Source organism: Penicillium daleae, assembly GCF_028827525.1.
Source record: "Penicillium daleae strain IBT 16125 chromosome Unknown utg000005l_segment0_segment0, whole genome shotgun sequence".
In the NCBI taxonomy this organism is placed as follows: domain Eukaryota; kingdom Fungi; phylum Ascomycota; class Eurotiomycetes; order Eurotiales; family Aspergillaceae; genus Penicillium; species Penicillium daleae.
In genome coordinates, this window is record NW_026623153.1 from 2,360,281 (window position 1) to 2,371,739 (window position 11,459).

General features: G+C 46.3%; 4 protein-coding genes across 4 annotated transcripts; 2 read left to right on the plus strand and 2 right to left on the minus strand.

Annotated features, from left to right (window-relative positions):
* Positions 1 to 268: 268 nt before the first annotated feature.
* Positions 269 to 2,267, minus strand: N7458_005052 (fungal specific transcription factor domain-containing protein; the record flags this gene model as incomplete). Its single annotated transcript, XM_056908434.1, has 5 exons — positions 2,254 to 2,267; positions 1,684 to 2,115; positions 1,325 to 1,487; positions 952 to 1,238; positions 269 to 899 (listed from the first exon to the last, which is right to left on the minus strand). Exons 3-5 carry the CDS (start codon positions 1,439 to 1,441, stop codon positions 269 to 271), a joined length of 1,035 nt encoding a protein of 344 aa, XP_056767052.1. The 5' UTR covers positions 1,442 to 1,487; positions 1,684 to 2,115; positions 2,254 to 2,267.
* A 341-nt stretch (positions 2,268 to 2,608) lies between these two features.
* N7458_005053 (NAD(P)/FAD-dependent oxidoreductase) lies at positions 2,609 to 3,844 on the plus strand (the record flags this gene model as incomplete). Its single annotated transcript, XM_056908435.1, has 1 exon — positions 2,609 to 3,844. The coding sequence occupies one exon, from the start codon at positions 2,609 to 2,611 to the stop codon at positions 3,842 to 3,844; it is 1,236 nt and encodes a 411-aa protein (XP_056767053.1).
* A 1,080-nt stretch (positions 3,845 to 4,924) lies between these two features.
* Positions 4,925 to 5,233, minus strand: N7458_005054 (uncharacterized protein; the record flags this gene model as incomplete). Its single annotated transcript, XM_056908436.1, has 1 exon — positions 4,925 to 5,233. One exon carries the CDS (start codon positions 5,231 to 5,233, stop codon positions 4,925 to 4,927), a length of 309 nt encoding a protein of 102 aa, XP_056767054.1.
* A 1,716-nt stretch (positions 5,234 to 6,949) lies between these two features.
* On the plus strand, positions 6,950 to 7,397 carry N7458_005055 (cupin domain-containing protein; the record flags this gene model as incomplete). Its single annotated transcript, XM_056908437.1, has 2 exons — positions 6,950 to 6,975; positions 7,097 to 7,397. 2 exons carry the CDS (start codon positions 6,950 to 6,952, stop codon positions 7,395 to 7,397), a joined length of 327 nt encoding a protein of 108 aa, XP_056767055.1.
* Between the last annotated feature and the right edge of the window lie 4,062 nt (positions 7,398 to 11,459).

Consider the following 11,459-nt stretch of genomic DNA (forward strand, 5'->3'; position numbering starts at 1 on the left):
AATACGTCCAAATTAAACATAACCCCTATCTGCGTTCGAACCATACGGAACTACTAAAGTCTACTTTCGAACATCTTTCCAGCCAATGTAACCACGGAGGGTAGGGCGACACTAAAATCGGGGAGAGAAAACTGTGATCGACTTACTTTATGTAGCTGGAAGAGCACGAGATTTGACCGGGAAGAAGTGTACGCTGTGGCGATTACAATTCTCGTTTGAAATGATATACATAAAGCGGCTTGCCCATTGTCAATTTTCACAATTTACATCAGTCACTAATTCTTCCCCTCGGAAGATCATCCAAACTCCCAAGCTCAGCAAGATCCCTAAGATTGTACCATCCACAAAGATCCTCGGTAGAATGGAGTGAAGAAGGAATACCGGTGTCGTTGCAGGATATGTCACCGTCCGAACCATGACTTCTCTGGCCTTGACCTCGATAGAGGAGCGGCACTGCATTGGAGCTGGGAGTGCTACTTTTACTTGCAGCGCTGGACTGAATTCCCAACACGTGCTGAGCGATGATTTGGATCTCTCGCACATTCCTCGCTGCCCGCGGCCAGATATCACCCAATGCCTTGAGACAACCGATTTTCATGCGAAGCTGTTCTCTTGCGGTTGCCAAGTCTTCACCGTTGAACAGAAATTTGCAGGCCGAGAGGAGCGCCAGCGTTCCCTCGCTGACCATGCAGGTCGTAAAAGGGGTATGGTGGAACTGTCGAACTGGGAGCGCTAAAAGGCGGATTTGTGCGTTCACAGACCGCAAGACTCGTAATGTGTGCATATGGATGAGCTCGGGTGTAGGTGTATCCAGAGGTGGTTCTCGAGCGCAGCTTGAGATATCCTCCACGGTGTTGAATTTGAGGTCTGAGAACGGCCTATGCAATCCAATCGTCGCACTAAGTAATCGATGAGCTTATATATCCCGAATCAATCCAGCAATAGACTTACACATTGATGACTAGGTGTGCCTGAAACATAAGCTCGTCGACTTCTCCTGTTTTGCTGATGACATGTTTGCGATTCTCCGGTAATAGAAGCCGCCAGCCATCAAGACTGGAGTCGGCAGCCTGAATAATATGTATTGAGTCTTCTATGGTTGCAATCTTTGGCGCTGACGATATTGCCAATGCCGCGCAGCGTACAGCGCCGATGAGATACGCGAAAGATGAGAATGTGCTTTCGGAGGTAAATTCGCGACAGTCAAAATCCTGAAGGCTTTTTGACGCGGGAATATGCTAGTCAAAGGTGAGCCATGTAAGCCTCGAGACGACCCCGGAATCCATTGGTAACCGGACGAAGACAAGAAACCGTTAGTACTTACGCCTGATTCATATTCTGACTCCTCACATAGCAGATCCACCGTAGCGTCAATTTTAGCAACCGCAAAGTTCATGGTTCCGAGGGTTCTAGTGTAGTATCCGTCCACAAGGTAGAGCATCCACCACGTCCTTCTCCAACATTCCTGTAAAACAGGATCGTCGGCTCTATACTTCATTAAAAAGAAACATCTGCATATCAATAGCGGAACGGGTTGCATGGTTAATTTCCGTTTTAGCTTCGGCTTAATAGTCGTACCAAAATAATGCCATCGAATATAAAAGTCGACATTGGACCATGATTGGATCTCTTGGTAATGTTTGAGAGAAGCTTGTCTTAACATAGTCCTTGAGCGGACTTAACCATTCGTGCGATGTGAAGATATGTCCAACTAGCCGCATGACAGCAATAAGGGGGGTGAAATTGACCTGCCGGATCGGGTCTTGGCAAAGTCTGGTGAAGTGTCGTTGAGGTAGCAGGAACGGGTGGAGCGTGTGAAAGTTCTTATAATAGGCATCGATCAAGGGATCATTCTCGATATTGCCAACAGCAAATTGGGTCGCTGCCGGGGAATTTATACCAGACCAGCCATCGCTAATGCTGATCTCGTTGAGCAGGCCGTTCTCGTTGAGCAGGCCGTAGCTACCAGGGACCTCCGCAGAGAATTGAGATATGCATTCTGGGCCTTGTTGAAAAATCGCACGTCTTTGCGGGCTCACCTGCTCGGCTACCGTGGATTCTGTGGCAGCAAGTCGTTTCCGCCGCTCTGCCAGAGCTACGCGATCCAGGCCACCTCTGCGCGATTAAGCGTAGTTGCACTGCTTCCCGATCTCAGCGCAGCGAGCGCAGCACGGTCGCTTTCCGTCGCACTTTAGGTGGCGCGAGCGACAAGGCAAGCATACGAAGGAGGAGCGCATAGTTCTACTCTTATACGGTGTGGAATTCATTGCCAAGGCAAATTAGAAAATCAAAGGAGGGCTGATGTTCACGGCAACGTGAAGATAAGCGGGTACTCGGGTATTCGGGTATTCGGGACCCGCTTCAGAATCCGACTCTGAGCTCGGACGGCGAGCCGCCGAACGTGAACTAGCTACTGATGGCTATTCGCAATGTTTCATGACTTTGAACGGCTCCTCCTAATAGCCTAAAGGTTTGTCTGGGAAAAAGCATATAAAACCATGTCATTTTTCTATATTTTAAAATATTTTACATTTCCACATCAGTCATTTAGAACACCACAGCTCACTTTGCTTGCGGGTATACGTCTTGAATCGAAAGAACGCCAACAATGACCAGAATCATCATCATTGGTACCGGATTTAGTGGCGTCTGGAGTGCTTTCTCAGCTAAGCGCCTTATCAACCTTTCGCAGAAAAGGAACGATATTGAGGTACTCGTCATCTCGCCCGAGCCAACGCTGGTGATTCGTCCACGACTCTACGAGGCAAATGCGGCCAGCTTCACCCACCCCCTCGGAGCTATGTTTGAGGATGCAGACATCAAGTTCTTCCCAGGCATTGTGAAGACAGTTGACACGGAGGCCAATACGGTTTATGTCCAATCTCCCTCTGGACTCGAATCAAATTTTGATTACGACCGCCTGATTATGGCAGCTGGTAGCTCCGTCGTGCAACCTCAGGCTATTGCTGGAATTGCAAAATATGCATTCGACATCGACTCTCTCAAGTCGGCTATCAAGCTCGAGACTCATATTGAGAATATGGCATTACTTCCTCCAAGCCCTGCTCGCGATACTATCGTTGTCTGCGGTGCTGGTTTCACTGGCCTTGAGATTGTGACAGAGCTGCCCAAACGCCTTACTCATATTCCAAATCATCGTATTGTTTTAATCGACAATTCTAAAGAGGTTAGCCAGGCACTTGGGCCGGGGCCTCGTCCGGTTATTTCTCAAGCTCTGGAGGATCTTGGAATTGAGGTGAAGCTCGGATCTAGAGTCGCATCAATCGATGCCGATAGCGTGGTCCTTACATCTGGCGAGCGAATCCATACCAAGACCGCCATCTGGACTGCCGGTGTGAGGGCGACCACTCTCACGCAGCAGATTCCCGGATCTAAGGATGGACTCGGTCGCCTTTATGTCGACCAGCACCTTCGTGTCCCAACAACCCCGAATGTTTTTGCTACCGGTGATGCAGCCTCTGCTCAGTCCGATACCGATGGCCACTATACCATGATGTCCTGCCAGCATGCAATTCCACTTGGCCGTGTGTCAGGGTATAATGCCGCAGCTGATGTTCTTGGTGAGCCTATGATAGCTTACACTCAGCCTGGATATGTGTGCTGTCTAGATCTTGGTTCTTACGGCGCCGTCATCTCTGAAGGCTGGGAGAGAGACATAAAAATCACGGGTGATATGGCAAAGCGGGTGAAGTGTTTTATCAACCGGGATGTGATTTACCCTCCAAAGGATTACCGACGGGCACTGGATGAGGCCAAGCCAGTTGAGCTCAACGGAACCCAATTGATTGAGTTCATCCTTTCTGCGGTAACGGAAGATCGATGATTCTACATGATGTATCCCCTCCGATAGGAAGAGCTCCGCTTGAATATCACAAATAGTTGTGAAAGAGCACAGGTTACATCCTGGGGCCTCGGAAGTCTAGGATGTGGTTAGCCATCTTCCATGGCCATATCGCAAATGGACTCTCCGGTAGCCATAGGGATAGTGAGGGGCATCCTATGTCGTGGTATATCGTCCGATATTTCTAAGGTTGGGTTAGAATGGGGGAAGTTGCAACTTCAACATAGTACTAGTTAGGTGCTAGGTAGCAAGACGGTGTAATTTTATATATTCTGTTTGTAAGACTGACTTTGGATCTACACTAGCTCCAGAAGCTTTCGTCTACCATGACTCCGGTGCTCCACCTTTCGGTCCTACTTATAGTGTAACATCATCTAGAGCAGAGTAAATCAAAACTGTGCCATTTAACTGTATGGTGCCTGTGACGAAAGTGGACGATCGGATGCTTGAGGGCGGAGTTGGTAACTGGTGAGTGCGGTGTTTGCTTGGAATACCTCATGCGATTCCGAAAGGGGAAGTTCCCTGAGCGGATGCCTTAGGCAAGAGAGGGTATAAAAGGCATATCTCCCACCACGCATCTTCCTCTTTCCTCTTTCTTCCTTCTCTAGACTTGATACCTTCGTTAGATGCACCGAATGAAAGCTTTTGCCCAACTTCGCTTGGCTCGTAACAGTGCCAGCCATTGACAGACCCGGGTACAGTACGTGGAAGGGTCACCGTAGGGCAGTCTAGGCTTTGAAAATTTTATTGTACTAGGACTAGTAGGGGTACTAGTACTACTAGTAGTATCTTACGCTAACTAGCAGTCTAAATCCCTGTCTTTCAAGGCCGTCTCCGGACTCTTTGTGCTCTTTCCGAGCCTTATTTTTCTATCGAATTTGACCAACAGTTTCCCAAGTTGCTATATAATTAGACTACTACGGTGATCGAAATCCTGCCTTGATGATCAATGTAATGCAATGCAACTTACATTCCGTGCAAACCAGGATGGAGGTGTTCCGCCAAATGCACCGATGAGACTTTCACCGAGGATAGGAATAAATGCCGCAATAAATAATAGCTTCACAATGCCCTCTTGCGTCCTTTTGCCTGGCGCTCAGATTTGCTCAGTCCGTCTAATGCACTGGAAACTGGTAAACCCGCCCAACTATGCAATATGACAACTATGTCGTGACCATCTTCTTCCTCTTGATCGACAATAAACTGAACAGCGTCAATATTCGGTTGGAGGTCTGAAATCCTAGTCGCCGATTGAATAGAGGGAAATGTAACAGTACGGCAGCGGTACTCGGGCAGCTTGTCAATGATCAAATCGAATGCTGTAGGCAGATACCACGCGCCAGGTGCCAATATCAGAGTCGGGTTAGACATTGTAGAGCACTGGTTGGCCAAAGGAATTTATGGTCATAAACGAGGCTTTATGTACCTGTAGGCGGAAATCCGGGCGGGTTGCCGAAACGCAAAAAAATCGAGTATACGTTTGTTAGCCTACGGTGGTGCTTTCTAGTCCGGTAACCACCTTGATTGATCACTGCCTGTGTGGTCAAAATTTGACCCAAGGTGAGCCGCTTGCCATAGTTACGGATTTTCACGGCTATTATATTCCCTGGAAGACTTTGTTAATGATTAGGGCAGTCTACCCCGACAACTAAACCAGCTGTCACTGGCGACTCTGGCGAGATACCGAGTGAGGTTTAATACGATATTTAGTGGTATTCATGGTATTCAGACCGGCAGAACACAGGAGGACTGTCTTGTAGCCTTGACATGCTGACGAACTTTATAACTCACTCCTCGGAACCCGAGGGCACCGGGAAAGTAATAACAATTCTCTGACTGGGAAAAAAAGCGTGTATGTCTCGTGGGGGAGTTTGTGTCGAAGGCCCTGTAGTCACGGTCTTGTTCGAAGTGAAAATAGATGATTACTTAGATGGTACAAGTCACACACAAATAACGTAATTCCCGGCCGATCTGGACACCCAGCCGTCCTGGACACCTAAAACACCATAGTAATTTAAATGTGATATTTTACAACTTTTTTTCAACACTCAAGGCTTAGCATTAGGTCTAAAGTCATCATAGTCCTTACCATGTGTCTCTAAATATATTTATCAAGCCAATAAGAATTTTGAGGCTTCACACTGCAGAGATACATATCGGCACCACGAGACCGGAGCGTATTTTTGGTAATTCAAGTAAATAATAACTTTTTGTAGCCTTTAGTTACGCTATGCTGTTTCTAATGCTAAGAAAAGCTATACTGTTGAAAATCGAACAAACTTAACCTCTCGTTGATATACTGTGACCAAGGAAATTCCATTTAGTATGATGTTTTGGGGTGTCCAGATCGGCCGGGAATTACGTTAACTTAGATCTACTGCTTATTAAGAATCGCAGTGGCTAGTTAACTAACTAACTTATCTGACTTAATTGACTACATTGTCAGTTGACGTTAGTAACTACCATATGGAAGAGGAATTCGGGATTCCGTCGTGGTGAGGTACCCGGATACCCGAGCCGAGTAACCTTCAGAGCTACTCCGGTCCTTGTATGATGTGATTCTTGGCCACTAAACAAGCACCTCAACTTCATCATAGAATTCATTCAAGAGATCTTTTTTTGCAATGAAATAACAGGGGAATGACCACAGCAGACGGCTTCAAGTCAGGAGATTCAACCAATATCAAATTTTGGTATATAGAAGGAATTCTACAAACATCATCGAAGTAACATTCTAAATGGAGCTATGCAAGGACTAATACTAGAGTTTTTCTTTTTTGATGAGTCATATTGCTTTTTTGCAATATCATGTACCGAAGCAGACAGGCATTATTACTCTGCTTTACGCCTTTACTAGCCTATGCATTGATAGCCTATGCATTGATAGCCTATGCATTGATAGCCTATGCTCCTCCAACATGTAATGACGGCAGATTGTCCAACCACCACAATTTATAATCGCTCCCCAAACCCAAACGAACCACCTGAGGATATAAGATCTCTTGAGGCCTGAAATCCTCATCAACGCAATACTATACCAAGTATCATATTTCCGACTCCCTAGTTTATTTTAAGTTCACTTTCAACATGCAGGAGGCAGTCTACAACCCTAGGTAAGACGTAATATGAAATTGAACAACTGGTCTCCCACCAAGCTAACTCAATGTTTAGCCGCCCGAGGCCGTCCCTCGAGATTGTCTACTCATACTGACTGGTCGGCATCCCAAACAAAAGCTTGGTCACCTTGCGGGTCGAGTTCCCGCCGAATGGTTCAACTCCTCACCGACACGGAGGCGCCTCAGTGGGAGCATTTGTCCTCAAGGGTAATCTACTGAACAAAATGAACGATGACCTGATGAAATTCATCACTGAGGGCGAGTCTTGGTTTGAGGCGCCGGGATGCCATCATCGCATCAGTGATAACGCCAGTGAGACTGAACCGGCGACGTTGATTGCGACTCTGGTGACAGATACCGATAAGTTTGACAAGGATGGAATGGCTGCTCTTATTCAGATTGACGAGGAATATAATTGAATTGGTATCTTTTGGGGACTAGTTAGCAATGAAAACCGGTTTTTACACACCTGTCATGGGGTCAATTTGCCCGTCTTACTAGCCGGGCCTCCTACTTCACTAACTTGCTTACAACGTGCCTGAACATCTCCCAGCCAAACTGATCTATCACTCTTCCTAGCTCAAGAGCCGCCCAGAATGCAGACCCTTCCGGAATCACGATTGGTATTGCATCCTTCCGTCAGCAGTGGCCAAGTAATAACATCTCGTGCATCTTACGAGTGAGGAGAACTTTTGGTTGGGGAGAACATGCTCAAGGAGTATGCATTATTCGCCGGGTTTGAGCAGCAAACATCGAACGAGCTCAAATCAAGGTTGATAAAGAAACAAAAAGTCACAGACTGTGATGTCAACACGTGATCACATGAGTTGTGTGAATATTTGATCGTAGAAAGAAAATTTAAAAAAAAAACCCTGAAAAGCCTCACGGCTTTCCCTTTTCAGGTCTTTGGTGAATGAGTACGTATATGACTGGATGACATGGCTTCTTGTGAAGCTTGAGGCGATACTGTTGATAACTTCTACTACTATATAAGTCTCCTCGGAAGTGTCACCCAGCTTGCACTTTTTGTCCGTGTACCCCTAGTAAAGACTTCAGTAAATTAGACTGCAGCGACCTGTCCCGCTATTACAGTCTCTATTTACTCCACCTTGCTTTACGCTAAATATACTCTCGCTAATAGGCTGCGGCAAATCCGCTCCGATAGATGTCAAAGTGATGTCCGCATTCGCAATCTGCTGATGTTGAATAGACCTCGACACGGCCCGCCCATGGGCGACCCAAACAGCCCATTTTCTCTTTCTTCTGCATAATTAGGATGAAAAAATCGCTGGTTGAGCTTGAAATATTACTGTTTTTCATCTTTACATCCGAGCTTACTACTTCCCTTTTTCTCACTACGTTCGTTTCAGGGCACAGTCACTGTTCATTAGTGTTTAGAACGCGGTACTCCGGCCCACGGGCAGAAAGATAGGTAGGGTGGGTACTACGTTCCAAACAATTCCGAATGGTGACCGTTTTATTCACAAGCCACGATCTGCAGCTAACCTGAATAATCACTAGCGCTCCTTAGGATAGGGCTGGAGAATTATTTTCTGAGTGGACGAAGGGGATCTGATTTCAAATATGGCAGTATACATTCTCCGGGAGAATGGCAGGATCGGCCAGCTCTCGGCTAATGATAGCAACCAGTGTCGGACTTTGTCTTCCATCTGCCGGTCATCTCGCTTCCAATCGATCGCCCGTAACCGTCGCGCTTTCAACTGTGGGTGGTGCAGGTAGAGATCCTGCGGCCAATTTTTTCCCAGAGGTCGGATCTCAAGGCGGGGATCTATGATCTGGAAAGTCGAGGATCGTTGGCACGCGATGACCAGAGCGAGCGATTATAGAAACCTGACTGGAAGCGGATAGTCATTGTCCGCCAACCGCAACACATATTCTATCAGTGCTTGCTCCTCCTGCGGGGGTGTGGTGCTGCTGCTTGGCGGCTTTATCGGCAATAGAAGGCTTGCCGTTGGCCCGACGCCACAAGGTGGATGCGGGGATCCCGGTCGATCTCGACCTGGTTGCGTACGACGTCCGCCTCTGACGTTGATGGGTGGGAGACATCGAGGGCAATTTGAAGCATAGCCAGCCTGCTATAAGAAATCTGCTGGTTGAAATGGAACCTTTCGATTTTGAGAGGGCATAGGAGTAAATACTGCGAATTATAATCACTAAAATTGTTCTCAACTTGTAACTTAGTGAGGTAATGTTAGAAACGACTTGCACTAGTCAGACTCGGCGAACTCAAAATCTTAAAAGGCTAAAGCCTACCGAATCTCTACACGAAATTTCACCACACTGTGAGTAGCAATATTCGGGAATGCTGAACATATTTTGCTTATAGATTCTTAATGACTGTTGATGTATTTGCCAGACTAAACAACCGCCATCACGTTTAACAATCATAGTTGAGCCTTGTAAGTCTGGCGACAATGGTGGTGCTGTATCCATAATCTGCCCTAAAAACCCGCGGTTGACCGTTGAAAACAGGAGACAATTTGAACACTGTTATTTAAGCATAGTTACTGGCACATGCTGCTTTGATAAAAACAAAACATGTATGACTGTTTACATCAACAGCCTCTAACTACAGCACGGACAAATAAGCTGCAGGACTTAGAAGTGACCTTAGATAGTGCCCTATTTAACCATTAAACACCAAGAGGAAAATTGAATCTTGCCCGCTAGCAAAAAGTAAAAATTTCAAAGCAGAAGTTGATGGGGCGGTCAGTTTAATAAAATTAAACGTGATATTTGGCCGTAGCCGTCAACGGCCGAGCAATATAGGCACGTTCATCTAGGCGAATTTCATCATTTTACAGTTTTCACTAGGATCGTTTGACGAGATGCGAGTTAAACGAAGGCCTTAGCATCCATTATTTATTAAGCCTACCCTATTAAGTTACGGCCGGTGTGAGCTTACACAGTGACATTTAAACCGTGGGGCCCCTTAGCTTGATAAGTCCAGCCCAATAGATATTCTACGCTAAAGTCTTAGTAGCGGGGCCGAGAAAGATAGTCGAAGAGTGTACTAGTTAAGCCGATTTCGAGAACGACTGTATTAGCTAAAGTCAGCGAACCGACTAGCGACAATTCGAAGAGAAACGACGCTAGACTGCAACGTCTAGACCTTACTATTAATAGCATCTTCGATATAAAACTAGTGTGGTCGTGTGCTGAGCGGGACCTAACCCCGGACTGATAGCGGACCTACCCGCGGGAGGGCCTGAACCCTTACCTATAAATACCTAACGAGGAGGAGAGATTTTTACTCTTAAGAACTTCGAACTATCGATTATTCCTCGTAAGAGAAGAAGCCCTTACTATAGAAATAAAGTTACCACTATTACACGCTCGAATCCCGAGTTTATATATACCGAAGATAGTAACGGGCGGGTAACGACTAAGGAGATCCGATAGCTTATTAATAGCCTTAAGGAAGTTATCGCTCACTAAACCACCGTTATTGAATCTACGAAGGCGGAGCTTCTAGAAGTTAGGCACGATTAGAATATCCTTCGTGAACAGAACGAAAAGCTCTATAACGAAATTAAAGCTCTACGAGAACGAATCGAAACCCCCGTACTAGCGGCCCCGACTAGATCGTGGGCTATAGTAGCGGCTTGCGGTAGTATTAGTTCCCTATAACCGAGCTACTAGAAACTAGAGAGAGAACGGAACTATATCCGAATTAGTACCTAGCGATCGTTCGTGGATCTAATAGATAACGGCAACGGTAACGGAAACACCTTTAGCCGCTATCTCCCTATAGATACCGCGAACACCTATATACGTACCGTGCTACTAAACGCTCTATTAACGCAAGATACCTAGGTTACCGGGATCGGCACTACTAAGATAGGTTATATAATTCGTTTTAAGGACTCGGAGTCGGCCGAAGTAGCTCGCCGGCAGCTCTTCAACGGGAGAGCGGCCGACCAAAGTACCAAACACCGCATTTCATCCTCTTCAACATAATGATTTGCAAACCTCACTAAGTGCATCGTCTCTCGAGAGATGACGGCCAAGAAAAGTCTTTAGACTCGCATTCCCGGGCCGGGCTCGACACTAATTTTTCGTTCAGAATGGGGATAGATAGGCTTGAGTCATCTTCTTTAGAAGAATATTAAACATCGAGACATATTTCTCCCACTAACATCGCCGAACGCTACTTTTGAACTGGAACGAGTGATCTGGGAAGTTTTTAGATAATCATATCAGCTGATTAATGAAAAAAGCCGAAGTGACTGAACGACCCCAAATCACAATTTTGGAGTAGAATGGGAACTTCTACCTCCTGTTGACGTTAGAGAGGCTCGATCGTGCGGGGAGCTGATTGATCTATGTCTCCGCTAGGTGCGGGGAACATAGATAAGCCATGTGACTAGATATATGTCGCGAGACGGCGCTATGGACTTGTCATCCAGAATACGCTTACTTGCAACTTCCCAAACACACCTCCCTTGAAAAACTCCAAA